At 34.1% G+C, this 18,153-nt stretch overlaps 1 protein-coding gene across 2 annotated transcripts in view; it reads right to left on the bottom strand.

The window, feature by feature from the left end:
* Positions 1-18,153, bottom strand: part of TBC1D22A (TBC1 domain family member 22A) — a 161,524-nt gene that overhangs the window by 121,594 nt on the left and 21,777 nt on the right. For both annotated transcript variants that reach the window (XM_008492980.2, XM_030461184.1), the window contains exons 5-8: positions 16,661-16,731; positions 11,757-11,885; positions 10,790-10,852; positions 3,280-3,394 (exon numbers count right to left, since the gene is read on the bottom strand). In XM_008492980.2, the coding sequence (XP_008491202.1) occupies positions 3,280-3,394; positions 10,790-10,852; positions 11,757-11,885; positions 16,661-16,731 (378 nt within the window). The remainder of the gene's footprint in view (positions 1-3,279; positions 3,395-10,789; positions 10,853-11,756; positions 11,886-16,660; positions 16,732-18,153) is intronic.

The raw sequence follows: 18,153 nt of genomic DNA, 5'->3' as shown, positions 1-18,153 counted from the left end.
CATATTCAATTCCTACCTTCACTTTTTCAACCTATTCTAAATATGTGAATCTATGTGCTAAAACTAGGGGCTTCAATACCTATTAAGCTTTAAAACACCTTTCACTTCGGTTGTTATAGAATGTCTTAGAACCTTTTTTTTTTGGCAATCGGTTTTGAATGCAAAAAAATGTTACCAAGCTATTTATACATACATATTGTTTGTATCTTCAAAAGTTTTTTAACAACATTTTACTAAGTAGTTTTTGGATATCATCAGCAGAGCAGAAAAACATCCATCACTAGAAGGAATATCAAATACTTATTATGCAAGACTAAGGACTAAAGGCTCTCTCAAATGCCTCAAAGACAAAATAAACAAGCCTTTCCTCACATCAAAATATTTGACATAACTGCAACTGAGTATAAACATTATCAGGATATAGCATCAGATTACCTATTATCAGACCTACTATCAATGGCATTCTTAGTAATAATTCATTGTAGTGTGTTGATCTCTTCTCCCAAGTTGCAAGTGGTAAAACAAGTGCAAATGGCCTCAAGTTTTACCAGAGGAGGTTTAGATTGGATATAAGGAAAAATTCCTTCTCCAAAAGGGTTGTCAGGCACTGACACAAGCTGCCCAGGGAAGTTCTGGACAACCCCTCTGTGGAAGCATTCAAGGCCAAAGCAACTTGGTCTCATGGGATGCACATGCCCCATGCAGGGGGTTGGAACTACATAATCCCTATGGCCTCTTCCAACCAAACCATTCTATGATTCTATGATTAATAGCTGGACTTGATGATCTTAGAGGTCTTTTCCAACTAAAATGATTCTACGACTATCTGATTAATCTTTAATAATGCTTTAGGACTTCTTTTTTTAGTTTCAGAAAGAACCTAAATAAATCACTCTCAATCAGTTTATCACTTTCAATGGCAAGAATAAGGAACCAAGTTACTCAGAACTGCAACACAAGTTTTACTGAGAAAAATACAACCACCAATACTTAACAAGAAAGCAATAACTAAAGCAACTTATGGTATAAAACCAACATTCACTTAAAATTAGAACTAGAAATCATGAAATCTAGAGTAAATAAAACCTAACATAAATACAGAGTATTACTAGAGTAAATATTAAATACAGTGATAGCTTAAATATTTTTGCTAGAAAATTTCTGCACTAATTTTTATACAAATTAAGTACAATCCATAGTCTGAGTTTTCAATCCTTCTACAATTTTATTACAAACCTCAGGATTTTTGAGGTTTACTTCATAAAGCTGGTGTCCCCATTTCAAGTTTAGTAATATGCAAACTCATTCATTCAAACTCAAATGCACCACTCAGTGTAATGTGAATATATTAAGAAGATTCAAATCAAAAAGCTATTAAAGACCAATCTTAGAAAATCTTTATATGACTACCAGAGAAAATAACTGTTGTTAGCACTTAGCCAGGTTCATCGAAGAAAATGCCTTCAATATTTTTCCTCCTGTAGAGGTAACAGCTTTTAAATTAAGTTTTTGAATATAGTTATATGAGTTTCATACATTTTTAGTAACAATATCTCTTTTACAGCTGTTGTTTTTTGAGTTTTGTCTTTCTTCACTGGACGCTTACTAGAATAGCTATGGTCTCTGATACAAAAATACTATCAAACTGGCAAATACATTATCACCAGAGTCTCCCAAAGTAAACTGGTGGTAAAGACAAACTTATTTACCATATTAATTAAATGGTCTATTTAACATGGACTATGAATTCTCTAATCACATCTCATTTAAACTTATTTCAATTAACAACCCTAAAGTCTACTGGAGACCCTACTGTTCTAAGATCATTAAGAACATTTTCATTATCTGTCAAATGAAGGGGTAAAAGGAAGAAAACTCCAAGTACTCTCAGGAGTAGGCTTCTACCCCATTTAAGAGATGATCAGGGAGAAAGCAGCAGCAGTTTTCATTAGTTGCTTAGCAATGAAATGTCCCCCCACGAAACAAGGAACTAACAATGCAACAGAGGTGCTGCCATGCAAATGAGTGAATTGGTAATTTATCACCCACCCAAGGATAATCTGTCCTTCATTAAATCTAATCAATCTGGATTAAGACACCAATGGGTATTTTGCATAAAGATGGCAGGAAGAATACAGCATATACAGCTTCACTGATGCAGCCAAAAAAGGTGTTGCTCAAGTTAACATCACAGAATCATGTATTCTGTATGTGCATGACAAATACAAATACAAGGGAAAATAATGTTAATTCAAGACAGACTAATATTGCCCTTTTTACTGCTTAGTCTTACCTTTTATATCTATAGTTATCTCCAAATTGCTACTGAATTATTTCTTGACTCTTAATGTTTATAAAGATTTAAATACTAATCTATAAATTTAAAATACAAATTATGTTTTATTAAGAGATGAGAATTTAATCAGTATCAGAAACTGCCAAAAAAAAAAGTTTTCAAGAGGTAAACTCAAGTACATGGCTCAAAATCAGGAAAAATGCAGCTGTTTACACTGCTTTTTTTACTACCACTGAAAGCCCAAGAAGAGCAGAGTCCTTAACTGGAGAAATTTGGTAACTGCTGCCTTCATTTTTAAATTCTACCTCCATGTTGCCATTCTTTCAGCCACAGAGCAAGTTTAATAGGTTCTCTTTACTTTCATTTCTTCTCCAGTCGTTAAAAAGGCTTCCTTTTTTTTACTGGAGTCTTTGTTTTGATGGGGGGGGGGGGGGGGGGCTTGTTGCTATTGACTGGTTTTGGCTTTATTAAACACCTGATGATTTTGTAAGTACAACTGAAAGTTCTCACAAAAAGCATGAATTAGAAGAAAGGAAGGGAGAGGAAGGGGGAGGGCGGGAGAGGGAGAATAAAACCACCCATGAAGAAAAGAGTATCAGGAGTGTCAAACACTTCTCAACTAGAAATCAAGATGAAACCAAATGCCAGATTGTGCTTCTTTCTCCTGGTTTCAGATCTGATAAACAGGAGTACTCTATCTCCAGCTTCTTCAGAGGGTTTTGTTGGAAGGGGTATTTGTAAAATTGTATGCAATAAAAACCTGAAAGACTCCTAAATGTCACTGACCACTACACAAGATCTGACTGCTTCTTAGTATATTTTTGAAGGTAACTATACAGATTTATAATTACGAAAATTTATTAAGTAATTCATGTATCAAATTATGCTCTTATTAGCTAATCCAAATTGTTACTCAGATTAAAATGAAGACAATGTTTCAAACCCAATACCAATTCATAATTCAATGTTAAAACAAATCTTACCTATATATTCACAGACGAAGACCACAAAAAATGGAGTAACAAGGTCATTTATGCCCTGAACATATCCACTGGCTGGATGACGTATTGCCCAGATAAACAAAATTCTTTCAAAAATCTGAAAAAAATTAAAGAAACTATCAGATAATCTCAAATTAAGAGCACATTTTAAACAAGATACTTGAAAATTATACAGAAAAATTTAATGTCAGAGTTAGTAGTATAAAACATGGATACAAAAGCATAAATGAGTATTGGTATTCATAATTAACTTTGAGTGCCAAGTAAGCTTCTCAGTCCTTAAAAAGGAAGCATTTTTAGGGTTTAGTTCATGCTAAAGACAGCCTAGTACATAATTCAGTTACAGCAGTTACAACAAAGTATTTATTCACTGGAACTTTTCTAATATTATAAACTCCTCTTTCCTCAAGAGACAGAAATATTAAATCACCTTCCCATGCTTATTCACCTCTTTGAAAGAAGTATTTCATCAATTGCATATTGTATTCATTCCTAAACAAGAGAAAGAAGTACTTCATATAGCTCAAATTTTTTTAATAACATGCACATAAAGAGCTTCTGTAATAGTTAAGGTTGCCTAATACTGCAGTGTGGGGTTCTAGACTTGAGCAGCATGTATAATGGCTAATAGAAAATCTGAAAAAAATCAGAAAATGTAGAAATAAGCTGCCTGATGTACCACATAACCTCACCCACTGAACTCTGTAAATCGTGCCTTGGTTAGCATCTTCAAAAGCTCCTATGGCTACAACATGTCTGACTGAGGAAAGCACAGCGTAACAAGAGTACACTGCACAGAAATCACAGAACTCACTGTGACAAACTATCTCCTCTCAATTGCTTCTGAACCTGCTACATGTCTTTAAAATGCTGCAAATAAGCAAAGTGAAAGCTGCTAAATGTGCTTCTCCCTAATTACAAGTAGTCAAGCACATATAATTTCCTGAAGCCAAAGAAGACTTGTTCTTTCCCTTGACAATCTTCCCAAGAAGTCAGAATGCAGAAGCAGGAAAGCAGAGCAGAAAAAGAAGAGCTCAAATCAAAGGACTATGTCACTCTTAACAAGAACAGGAGAGACTCTGTAAAGAACCCAAGGAGACTGAGCAGTTTGCTCCAATCCTAGAAGCCAATGAATGCTCAGGTTTCAAGCAAGTCTATGAAAGACCTGCCCTGAAAGGACACAATAAGTAGTTTAGTTTATGAAGCCTTTGTTACTCAGTCTCAGTTCAAGTTTTTGCTAGATTGACTACTTTAATTCCTTTTCATTTCCTCTTGCAGTGATTTTAAAGGAAAGGTCTAGGCACATTTGATTTGCATCCAAGTGCTTGAGATCCCATCACAGGCTTCCACTGGAGCAATTTGAAACTGAAACACATTTGCTCTGAAAACAAGTCCCAAGTATCACCATCTACCCGTCTCCCACAGGCTTTCTTTTGAGTCAGCTGTCCTCAATCTCCAGGTTTTATGTTTCGCTGGCATGTTAAAAACCCAAAGAGCATAGGAGACTGTCAACAACAATAAATATGAAAAATTTTCATGAGCACTGAAACACAAGCCCTGACACAGCTCATGTCTGATCCACTAACAGCTATAATAAAGACTCCGTTTTTGCTCAGCGTGATTTCAGATTTTGGGGCAAAGATTAAGCAAAAAGGGAGATATTCATTTAGTGAGGCTCCGTAACAGCCTCTTGTTTCCATTTGCCAAAATCCTTATTTCTTTAGCTATTAATTCTTCTTGGTGCTAGTCTTGACACTTCATGTTTTTTAATATGCACTGCATATTAAACTGACTAAAAAATACCAACCTCTGCCCATTAAGCAACAGCCAGTGGAGTTCCATTGTTTGTCAAAAACTGCATAAAGACCTTAAGTCTACAGCTTGCTTTTACAATTAACACAGCTATACCTTTATGTTGTTTAGGTACTATTTTTACTACTACTGGAAAACTGCAAATCTAACTTATTACATTAACACAATCATCCTTCCTGCTTCTGCAGTTGCCATTCCAGTTTCAGTAATATTACTTGTGTGCTATTATCAGTGTTACCATTCTGTGCTTCACTTCAAATAAAAGGCATGTTTAATATACTGAGAATACAAATAACTTTTGTGGAAACAAATATCAGACAAAGGTGACTAGAAAAGCCTATTTAAATAGCAATTGATGAATGTGGAATAGTGCTATGCACTAGGCTAAACAAAAAGCTCCTTGTGTAATGTGGTTACAAAATATGCAAGTAGTGAAAAGCAAATGTACAAAAAAATAAAAGAGTAATTCAACAAGTATCAGCTAACAAAATAACTGTTATAGAAAACTATTAAGAGTCCTTTTCATTAAAGCATGTCTTAAGTCAAACAACTCCTAAAACTCAAACCACAAATCTTTCCCTTTCCTTAGGATCTGATAATAGTTTGCTTTGCAAATTGACATGGCTATGGATTTCAAATTACATTTAAAATACAGGCATGAAAACTAAGATGGGGGAAGTTACTTTGGTTGCAGGTATGAGGGTTTGAAGAGGTTTTTTAAATATTATTGAGCAGCAAGGATCGCTCAGCAATTGGTGTAATTTCTCCAAATGCATCTAATCAGAAATTCAACAAATGTGCACTGATAGAGTGCTTTCAGTTTTCTACCCATTTTCATAAAGTTTCATTTACTGTTCTGAATTGAAAAAATGAGCACTGAAAACCTGAAAGGAAGATTGATTTAAGCTTCTATACAGCAGTCATCACTGTTTAAATAGGACTCATTAAAAAGGTCACTTCCCCAAAAGGTTTCCTTCTTAGTTTCCAAACCAGCAGCAGAAACTGGAATTACTTTCCTACTATGAACCACTGCATCTCATGAGATGTCATTAACAATCAATTATTTTCCTTTGAATTTACTCTCATTCATGATAACAGTAAGCACTATATTCATATACATAACGAGAAGAATCCATTAGCTTAAAATGCAGATTTTTAATTTCTTGTGGGTTTTGACACCTCAGAGGAATACCAAAAAACCCTAAAACTTTTAATCATAAGAACTTTCTAAAATTTACTTTTTGTGTCTCTAAGTGAAGAAAAAAAAGTGGGGATAATTTTATGAACCATTTTTAAATCAAGTTTCCTTGAAATTACTTCTACATTATGTAAACATACACATAAAGCACAGTCATGTACTACCCATGTCAGCAAATTCTGTTAAAGATAAAACATAAATTAAGTTACAGATTATTCCCCATACCAGCTGATTAAATTTAGTAAAACTACCTTAAAGACATCAGTTAAATAATTTTTTGACTGAACTCTATGTAGGAAGATCTCCAGCACCTCTCTCTTCTCGACTAGGGCGACTATTTATTTATTCCCAGTCCTTAATTCCTCACTTTAACATTATTTTCTCCCCTTCAGGACTTACACAGATTCCAGAAAAAACAAACACTATAAGCTGTTTTTAAAAGGATCGTATAATTCGTTATTTCCATACGTCATATTGAAAAAACCTTTTTTCTCAAGTGAAGCATTTCATTACAGAAATCAAATTCCAAGTTCAGATAGGAAATTAAACCAACTTTATTAACTGTTATAATTGTAACTCTGCCCTTTAGGGACAGAGGCTCAGGTACCACCAAGGAAAGGAACACAAACCCCTTCATTTGGACACTGAAATCAGAAGACAATGTGAGGCTTATATATGATATGTTTTTGGTTTTTCACTAGTAGTCTCTTTCAGTTCTTCCACCTACAATTTCTTCACCTAAATTCTAAATAACATTTTTGCTAGTAGCAGTATTATTATTCTGTCTTCAGCATCAAAAATTAGTAGGTACAAAAACTATACTATCCACAGTAAACATTTTGCACACTATGTCACCCTTTGAAACCCATCTTTGACACATATTCCAATTTCCTTCTCTTGTTTATAGCTCAAGCCATCCTGACTTAAAAAAGGGTAGGTGAATACTTTTCACCTGAGACCAGCAACACCTTTACCCCTCCAAGGAAAGGCAAGACCTCTCTCTCCACTGAGCCCCTGGAAGTAGGAAGGGACCCCTGTGAGGGCAGGGCTCAAAAATCCATAAAGGAAGGATACGGTATCAGGAAGGATATCGAGGTCCTGGAGCAGGTCCAAAGGAGGGCAATCAGGCTGGTGAAGGGACTCTAGCACAGACCCTATGAGGAGAGGCTGAGGAAGCTGGGGATGTTCAGGCTGGAGAAGAGGAGGCTCAGAGGAGACCTCATCACTCTCTACAACTACCTTAAAGGAGGTTGTAGCCAGGTGGGGGTTGGTCTCTTTTCCGAGGCAACTCTCAGCAAGACAAGAGGGCACGGTCTCAAGTTGTGCCAGGGGAGGTTTAGGTTGGACATCAGAAAGAATTTCCTTACCGAGAGGGTGATCAAGCATTGGAATGGGCTGCCCCGGGAAGTAGTGGATTCTCCATCCCTGGAGATATTTAAAAAGAGACTGGATGTGGCACTCAGTGCCATGGTCTAGCAACTGCAGTGGTAGTGGATCAAGGGTTGGACTCGATGATCTCTGAGGTCCCTTCCAACCCAGACGATTCTATCATTCTATGGGGGGTGGAGGTGGTGGTGGCTTTTGGTCTCTTGTGGATTTTTTTTTTTTTTTTAATAAGCAAACAGCAGCACTCTAACTCCATAATGCCTCGACATTGATGAGAAATATGCCCATCTATTTATGTGGCTCAGTTATGCTTGCTACATAGCTCAATTTACTAAACATTCAACCAAAAGACATGTAAGTATGACCAGCAAGCGGGGATATTAGGCTGCATATAACAAACTAAATCAACCTAAGGAGTAATTCTGTGTTACTTGCAAGAGCAATTTCAGTTTCTAAAAGTGTGGATTTAAAATATGTTTATTGTAAGGCAGTGTTTAAGATGCACATATCCAATGAAGCATTAGAAAAATATACGCTTGGGCAAGTTTAGCAAATAACTATAAGTTAAAACAATGCTGATTTTATGAGAAAAAACAGTATTTGCAAGCAGTATTTCAGTAAATCATATTAAATGAATATGCAACCTGAGCAATGTTGTTCTCTGCCAGCACAATTAAAAAGGAAGAAGACCTATATAATTTCACATGTTTAATTATACCACAAAATTTACTGAAACTGCATTCCAGAGTCAAACGTTACTGAATAATATTTGATACTAAAGTTCTGTTGACATATCAGATTTTACTTAGCAAGAAGGTACTTAGAAGATACTTAGACAAGGCCAGTTTGCTTTTTTTTTTAATTACTCACAAGCAGTAACAACAGGAGTGTTTTATTCTCCTAGTTCTGAAATTGACTGTAAATATTTTCATTAAACCAGCCTATTTTCAGATTATACAAGCTATAAATAAGTAAATAAATAAAGCTCTTAACCGTGAATACTTAGAAAAAATACTCTTGAAATTTCTAAATAAATTCTTTAAGTTAATCATTCAAGCAAAAAGGGATTGTAACTATCCTGCAATTCTAGTTCTTTTCAGTATCTTATTATAGGATGCTTTCCCAAACATACTAAATATTTAACAAATACACACATTTCAAATGTCGGTAAACCTTGACCAAGGCTTCTCTAATTATTAAGACAAGTTTACTCTAACATGTCTAACTCTATTAAGAAAAAAAGCAGATACGCATGGTAAATAAAAAATTGTATTTCTACAAACTATTACCAAGTTTACATCTAATCTAAAGAAATGTATTAAACATCTCAAGATTAGTCATATAAGTATAGCTTGCCTCATTCATAATCAAATAAATGACAGACAAAACTAGTCAAAAATCCTACAGGTTTCTATTTCTGACATTCTCATTATCTTATAAGTAACACTTCACTTCAAGATATTCTCCAAAGATTGTCTTCCTTAGTATAATTTTTATTAAACTACTCAACTTTTCATCCACATTATTTGACTAGAAAAAGGGGCATTCAATATATTCTACAGAAGATATTTAACTGGAGTTTCCATTTTAAAATTGTTTTTGCAACATCTAGCTAATTTAGAAATAAATACACCTCAGGAAATGTTTTGTATTTTGCAATCTTCCTTTAAAAACAAGAATATAAATAAATACTCAATACTCAGTATTATCCTGGGGTATGTTCACCCAAACTAAGAACCTCAAAGACAACTGTTGTGTATCTGAGCCCCAGTAACATTCATTTCAAATACAGGTGATCTTCACTGGAACCTTCAGTTTAACCATGGAAGGCAAGGAAGAAAACCCCTATTCCTAAATGCCACTTCATGTTGAATACAAGTATATTGTTAGAATAATTTAAGGGACTATTGCAGATACAGTTCAAGTATTTTTTTCCTCTTGAAAGTATTTAATTGTTCTTCTTTCTGTAGCCATTTTTTCATGAAATAATATTCCCCTCCAATTTCATTTACTGGCTCATTCCTAGCTACAACACTGACACTGATCTTATTCATTTCTTGAGCAGTTTATTTCTTGCTGGTATTGTTTCTCTTCTTGTCCATTTATTTTTCTCAGCTCAGTCTTTGATTCATCTATAGAAAAGCCCAGAAAAAAAACACCACAGTGCAGAAAGCAGATAGAAGTATTCTTATACCATTTTCATCCAAAACTTTAATAGGCTATTTCTTCAAACGTATTTCTCCAACACTTGTGGAGGGGTATTTACATTAAATAAAGAACTGAATAAGAGCTGAAAATCAAATGAAAGCTAGTTCTGCATTTAAACTGCTCGCATCATCTAATTAACTATCAGATGTTCTCTGTGGGTCTGTAATGATACTGACAGAACCCACAAGGAAGCACATTTGAAGGTCTGAATAAAACCATGAGGAAGGAGAAGGATGCTTGAGATCACCTATACTATTTATTACCTATATACTTTACAAAGAGAAATCACTGGGGGATTCAATTACCAAACACTATGTAGTTTGACTAACATATTTGTCATTAAATGATATATCTCTACTATGGTTGTAAAATAATTTAAATACCATACCCAACACATAAAACCTGCAATGAAGCAAAAAATCAAAAAAGGCAGACAAACCTGTAAGGCTACAAATTCACCAAAAAGGCAACATGGCAGACTACGATTTTAACTTCAAGACCTTGAATGAATTTGACAGATACATAGAACCATGGGAACTGTGCCCTGGATTACTTCAAAAACACATTAAGAACAAAATATATAAAAAGCAAAAGAGGAAAAAGAACCCTCAAAGGCACAAGAGCAAAGAAAAAAAATGACAGATTTCATGCAGGAGATTAATGAGATGCCTTTCCTCGTACTACTCATATTTACACAGTTATTCTCAGCCTGTATTTATATACCCTCATTTTTTTTAGTTTTTTTAGGCAATAAATGTTTTTTTATTTTATTTTTCTGAAGTCAAAATAGCAAGTGTTGTCAAAATAATTGATAACAAATCCTACGATATCAGATGAAGAAAAATATTTCTTAAAAAATTAAAGTAATTCTTTAGGTATCATTCTTACCTCTGTTACTTTGGGCTGAAGTCTTAAAACTTCTGGACTCATGCGTGGGATATCTATATGGATCTAATTAGACAGAGAGAACCAACAGCACACTTTTTAAAAAACAAAATAATTAAAACAAACCTGTGGTTTTACAGTACTAGTTATAATGCCACTGTATCACTATTTCTGAAATAACATGGGTTTAATGTATTTCAAAATATGGCAAATCTTCAATTCATTGCTAATCTATCAATGAGGCAAAATTTAAAAAAAATTAACAAACATACTTTGTTTCCATGTATTAAGAAACATGTAACTTTTTGTTTGTTTACAAATATTGGAAATATCCACTACCTCAAAGTAATTACAAGTAAATACACACTTCTGTAAAGTAATATTCAGTTGACACTATCATGTATACTTCATGCTCTTAAAAGTCAGACTTGAAGCTGAAGGATCTCAGCTTCCTTTGTCCTAAGGAAGGCTGAAGTATGATTCCTTAGTCTATACTCCATAGTACAAACTATTCCTTCTGATATAAAACCTGAAAAAAAGTTATCTGCTTATCTGAGTGGGCAAGAAAGCTTGACACATCTATGTTTGCTTCACATCATACACAGTAGCAACTTGTTAAGCAGTATGGGTACGGACCCTGTCAGAAACAGTCACTGTTGTACCATCCTCACTCCTCACTCATTTGAAGGAGGGTCTGAGCAAGAGAGGAAGAAACCCTACTATTCTTAAAAGAAAACCACTGCAACACCAAATAGCAGTGCCAGAGGGCATGCTAAAAGCATTAAAGCTGACATTAAAAGAAATCCACTATTTTGAATTTCAAACCAAAACATTTCATATTTTTGCTTCCGAAATGTAGAAAACCAACTGGTTACAGAGTTCTCTATCAACATTACAGAAATAGAGGAAAAACAGTAGCAAACTTCAAAAAATGGTATGAAAACTGGTGAAAGTCACTTTAGTAGGCTACCTGTCTATAGGTATCCTGGTGATTTTCATCATTTCTGGAATCATAGTATTGTTCAACAAATGCAAAATACTCCTTGCGTTTCCTTTGTAAAGTGCTTTCTCTTCGGTCCACATTTGCAGGAAGATAGCCCTGAATAAAACAGTGAAAAGAATATTACTGTTTGCCTTACAAGAAGGGTGCTGGGATTTGATTACTAGTGGTAAGAAAGCTTATGAACTGATGCAGTAACATGCAGATGTACGTGGATGTGACTAACCCTTTAGTACTTCTAGTAATTACAATCAAGATTAGATACGAATACCTTACTAAAGTAATTTGGGGGGTGTTTTTTTTAATTTTTTTTTAATTTCAAGTTTTTCCACCTTTAAAAAGCACCTTTTTAGCAAGAATTCTAATATTATGTTTACTGTAGCTCCCAGTAAGACAAGAGGGAATGGACTTGAGCTCCTTCAGAAGAAGTTTAGGTTGGATATTACAAAAAAATTCTTTATGGAAAGAGTGATCAGGCATTGGAATGGGTTGCCCAGGGAGGGGTGGATTCTCCGACCCCAGAGGTTTTTAAAAAGAGACTGATGTGGCACTCAGTACCATGGTCTGGTAACCACAGTGGTGGTGGATTATGGGTTAGACTTGATGATCTCAGAGGTCCTTTCCAACCTGGCTGATTCTGTGATTCCAAAGAAAAAAATTCAAATAAATGAGATAAATGTAATGTTGTATGACTTCATTAATTTATGCATTTCTGAATGATTCTTATTGAAGCCATTTTATTAATTTCTTTAAAATTTCACAGTATCTCAGTTACCTTTAAATAGGAATTATATATATATTAGCAAATATGTTTAAATTATAGTTAAACTTATAATAAAATGTGTACTTATTCAAAAGCTTTAAAAATATTCTAGATACGTTATTTCACTGTTTCAGATGAGAAGAAAAAAAAAATATTTCAAGCTTTCATTTAATCTCAACAGATTATTAAAACTTTCATCACAGTAAAAGACACAACTGCTCCAATATGGGCTCTGAGATGGAAGAGCACTAGCTACACATTTCCTTAGTTGTTTCCCAAAACAAATTTATAAATACTAGCTTGTGTTCCAGAAGGTAGAGAGATTCTAAGGAAATCATGTCAGATATGCAGGATTATACCTTGTTGCATTAAGTTTACAATATATCTGAATGGTTGAATAACAGCCATCACCATACTATGGCAATGTCAGAATTAAGGGTTTTTAAGAAAAAATCCTGATGACATAAAAAAAATCCTACACTAGAAGTGCTATACTTAATTTCACTTCACAGCCATAGCTCCAACAAGCAACTAAAAAAATGCATTTAACCATGAACCCAACTTTCTTATAAAGTCCTTAACACTTAAAGGGTCCAATTAAAAATTAAAGAAAAATTAAAATTTAGCTTGCTAAAAATGCTAACTGTACAATAAAACTAAATAGTATATAGGTTTCATTAGTCTCCTTCAAATATTTGACATGTCCCATTTCAGTTCCATTTTGTTCAATATTTAGGCAAAAAAATATACACACACACCTAGAGACTTTTGAAAATAAACCTCTTTAAACCATTTACAATGTTATTCCTGTATATTTTAATTTCTTAGCTTAAGAAAGCAAGAGAAAAAGTACAAACCATATTACATAACAGATACCTAAGATACCTAAGGAAATACTTCCTTTGGCAAAACCCTTGATGTACTGATTTGCCTGGTTCCAGGTAATTTAAATCGTAACAGCTTAACTTTGGCCTCCAGTCCCAGTCTGACATTTAATAACTGTCCCAGTGTTTTCTATTAAGTTAAATATCGTATTCTACCTCCCATTTGTTCTCAACAGTTGGATTTTTTTTTCCTCAAGGATACCTTTGTTCCATTGGAAAAGAATTCATTTGTAAGATCAAATGAGGTTGTTCGAAGGACACCAATATTTTCTCAACAAGTCATTCTGCCATTGTTCTATTTCAAAGAATGAAGTAATCTTTCAGTTGGACATCTCTTGCTTCCTGTTCACTTTACAGATTAGATTTTATTTTTAAAAGTTGGAAAGACTTGCAACACATTGGGGAATAAATTGGTAGATAATTTAATCCATTTGTTCATTCATTTCCTCCAAAGGTTTTTACAACCACATCCTTAGTGCTGTTATTCAGAAGAGAAGTGACCCTGAATAGTTCTGCTTCCTATTTAGATATTCTATAACTAAATTTTTTGCAGTTTTTTAAAAATGAGTAATGTAATTTTTTTATATGACGATACCTGAACACATGCATTGAGCATTACTTGGATTTTCATATGCTTTCACTTTGAAAAAGCTGTATTCAAACACATTGTTATTAACAGCTCAGGAGACTACCTAATAAAAATCTCAATTCTTCCTTTTTTAAAATCGTATTTTTAAAATTCCAACTTCAATGCTGAAGTTAGACATGCTTGGACATGAAGTTGTCTCATATTTGAAACAGAAGTCACCTGCCTAAGATACTGCCAATTGTACTCTATTCCCCTAGTAAGTCATAATTTCAGATTTCTAAGTAGGACTTCTGAATAACTAAAAACCAAACACATCCAGTTATGATCGAACTCTAAACTATACCTTGGTTTCCTTAATTTGGCAACTGATCTTTATCCAGACCAGTTTTGCTTTGGTACACTTATTTCCTGATAGCTCCATGTGTCTATTATAGCACAAAAGATAAACACATTACACTCTCTGAGACGTACATTAGCAGTAGGTAAAATATTTAAACAACTAATGCAAAAAAAATTAATTACCATTAGAAAGAATAATTATGGAATTTATGACCACAAACACTCAAAGCACTTTATCTTCCTCACTTAGGAAAGAAGATGAAAATAGCTGCTGTCTTACAATACAGAAAAGCAGTGATTATTAAATGACTCCTCTTTGGGTTTACAAAATGTATTTAAAAAAAACAAAACCAAACCAAACAAAAAAACCCAAACAAAACAAACCAACCAAATAAACAAACAAACAAAAAAACCACACAACACTCCAGAGGTCTCTTACTCAAAATCAAATCTTAATTCTATCAATAAAAACAAAATAACAAAAAGACAGTATCTTTGCAGAGGTATGACAAGACAAAGGCAAGAATCAAATTGGAATGGATTCTGAACAGTAGTGATTAAAACAACAGAGCAAGGCAACTCTGTTATTAGCAGTTTCTCTAAACTAGGAATGTCAGGAATACAAAACTAAAATGAGCTTATGGAATCAATCTGAAACTCATGGGTATCCTCTGCTCCAACTTTAAGGTGAGAAAATCACTGCAGTTAGCTTCTGAATGTTTCCAATTCTCTAAACCTCAGTGTGTGACCTTTGATTGAGAACTTAACCTACCCTTATGCTTTAGCTTACTGTGTTCCAAAGTCAATTTTGAGTTAGCTACATTTTTTTGTACTTTGAGTGTTTTAAAACAGGTATTCTAAACTTCAAGACTCAGGGGCGGTGAAGAAATCTTCTATTCATTACAAAAATCCCAAAGAAACAACTTTGGACACAAAACTAAAATAAACTGCTTACTGTATGTTTGATTTGAATTACAGTAGGATATTTTAATTTCTACCTTTAAGAAGCTGCATTTACCATTAGGAGGAACTAAACTGCAAATTTAGTAGAACTCATCAGCAAGAGAGACTCTTTCAGTCACTGGAAATCAGTCTCAATCTGAAGTAAATACTTCACATGCCCTGTTGAAGTATTCTATAAAAAGCAAAGCTATTTAAGTCTACTCTCTGAAAAATTCAGTAGTGTTAAACTGTTGTGTGTGTAACTCAGAATTTTAAATAGTTCTTAAATGCATGAAGATTTGCTGATTAAGTGTCTTTCACAGCCTCTGGAGAGTAGACAGTGTGAGATTTTTGCTTCTTTTTAATACAAACATCTTCACAAATTCTCCCAACCAGATGCAGGCAAACAGCTCAAATGCAAAGCCTTTACACCCTAAGTATTACAGCTGTAAAGACTGGTATGAAAAATAATCCTCTGATGAATACATTGTATTTTTGCAGAAGAACCTTTTTAAATACAGTGCAAGCTCCAAGATCAAAAAAATCCAGTTCTGTAACACAAAACCCCATGAATCTCACATCTGTCCCTGAGGCCCAACTGAAACACTTCCTTGTGCTCCTCCATGGCACCTCAGTCAAACTACTCCCAACCTACTTCCATTGAAGTATCTTCTGTCAACTGGACAAAGTTCAGGAGAACAGTTTAGCCAGAAAAAACTTCACATTACAAAAAAGTGATTAGCTTTTCAACTAGGTTGTCTCCCTGAGCTGACTCACATGTCTGACACCAGGGGAGTCAATGCCACAACATAACTGACCACAGCCGTTCAGAGCTGTTTGTCTTAAATGACTATAAGAAAATGGGACAGAAAACCCACAGGACCACATCACATCTTTTCCTCAGTACAGTGTTAATCTCTTCTTGTAGTTACTTTAATAAGAAGTCAGAACGAAGCCTTTTGTAGGAGACTGACAGGTTTTGTTTGCTCTACTGTGTGGCTATTTTCAAGGAAACTTTAACAATGTATTTATCTGTCTTTAAACTCCCCACCATTCCACCAAAATTTGTAGAAAGAGGCCACTTTTATCACATAGGCCTCTCTTTTAGAAAAAGCCAAGCTGAAAAATAAGGATGTATGGGTGACACAATCTACTACTTCTCACTTCCCTCCTTCCAGTTTGACAAATTAATCTTGAAATCAAGAAAAAAAATCTTAACTTTCATTACAATTCAGAAAAATTACACAATGTTTTCAATTACCACAGATGGATTACAATTCAAGCAAGATTATTTGCAATGCTTGAAAAAAATTTTATTACTAAATGCAAACTAACAAAGATAAAAAATACAACTTACTGAAAGCAGCTTCCATGCAATTGGACGAACCTGTTTGGGAATGCCAGACCAACTCAACTTCCGTAATTCTTCTGTTAAAAGAGAAGTATTTAATGAGAACTAATGAAACTATTTCCAGTATGTATATATGTGTGTGTGTGTATATATATATATATACACACACACATATGTATATGTACACATATATATATATTTTAAAATTAGCAAAAAAGTTGTTTACAACAATGATTACAATGATGTCTTCTTGTAAAGACAAAAGAAATCATAATTATATGGCAATTTTAAGGAATTAATACAATACCAGATAGTTACAGTCCATAGGGATACCTATGATAACAGGTATAGCATATGGTAAGGTAACTTTCTGGAGTATTTTCAGCATTCCCTTTTAATACCCACCTTTTATTAACATGAAAGTGACACTCAGACTTATTGTACCACATGCTTACAGAGATCCTAGTTAAAAATGAGCTCTACAAATCTAATGTTTTCTGTCTGAATACTGGAATTTAAACCCATGCCCTATTCTTATTCTTTACATTGTACTCCTTTCTCTTGAAAGCTGTTTATCAGATACCATACCCAGCTAAACTGACCTGTGAGCCTTCACACATTTTTTGTGAAAAAAATCTTATCATGTGAAAACAATTTTTTTTTAAATAGGAAAATCATGGAAAATCTAAAGACAAAAGAAATGCAGACCACGATGTTAGGTTTCTTATGGCAGAGAAATTATTTCTAGACACATTCACAACTATTTTTAACCAGTATCTAAATTAGAAATCAAAGTTTCTCGAAGTAGTATTAACTTAAGCAAATAAAAGGCACTAGTAACCTGGTGGTTGCAGTATGAAGTTACCTGATCATTAAGATGCCCTATTTTAACTTCAGATGCATGCTAGCAAAAAGATACTTGCCAAAACCTCTTTGCCTGAAAATAAGATGACAGCCTTAATATGAAGTTAAATATATCACAGGAAAAAAAAAAAAAACTTGGATAAATTCATACTTCATTCTCTTTTTCCTTCAGAAAGCAGAGAGGGTAAATTGGCAGGAGGCAGGAATGAAAGACTGCTAGAGTCATAGGTAGAGGAGTGGTTTTGGGGTGATCACTTCAAACCAACCATGGCTATTCCAGATACGCAGTACTGCATATACACATTCAACAAGTCATGTTTTCCCTCTCACTCTGAGCAGCAACAGAAGCAGCACTGAGATCTCACTTAGAACAGTGAGGCTATGTCAGGAAAATCCAAGAAAAACAGTGACCAAATGCTGCTTTAGCATCAAAACACAGTAGAAACTCAGAAAAGCTGAGAAAAATAAACGAGATATTAATAGCCCATCATATCAAAGTGAATGTGTCTGTTAAGTCTTGAACCTAGTCTAAAGAAAAAGAATGACTTTCCTATAATACCAATGAAATTGTCTTACATCTATAAGCTTTAAAATACTACCAAAAATGGCAAAAATAAGTTTTATTAATAGAAGCT

Source organism: Calypte anna, chromosome 1 (assembly GCF_003957555.1).
Source record: "Calypte anna isolate BGI_N300 chromosome 1, bCalAnn1_v1.p, whole genome shotgun sequence".
NCBI lineage: Eukaryota > Metazoa > Chordata > Aves > Apodiformes > Trochilidae > Calypte > Calypte anna.
This window is presented reverse-complemented; position numbering and strand designations above follow the sequence as displayed.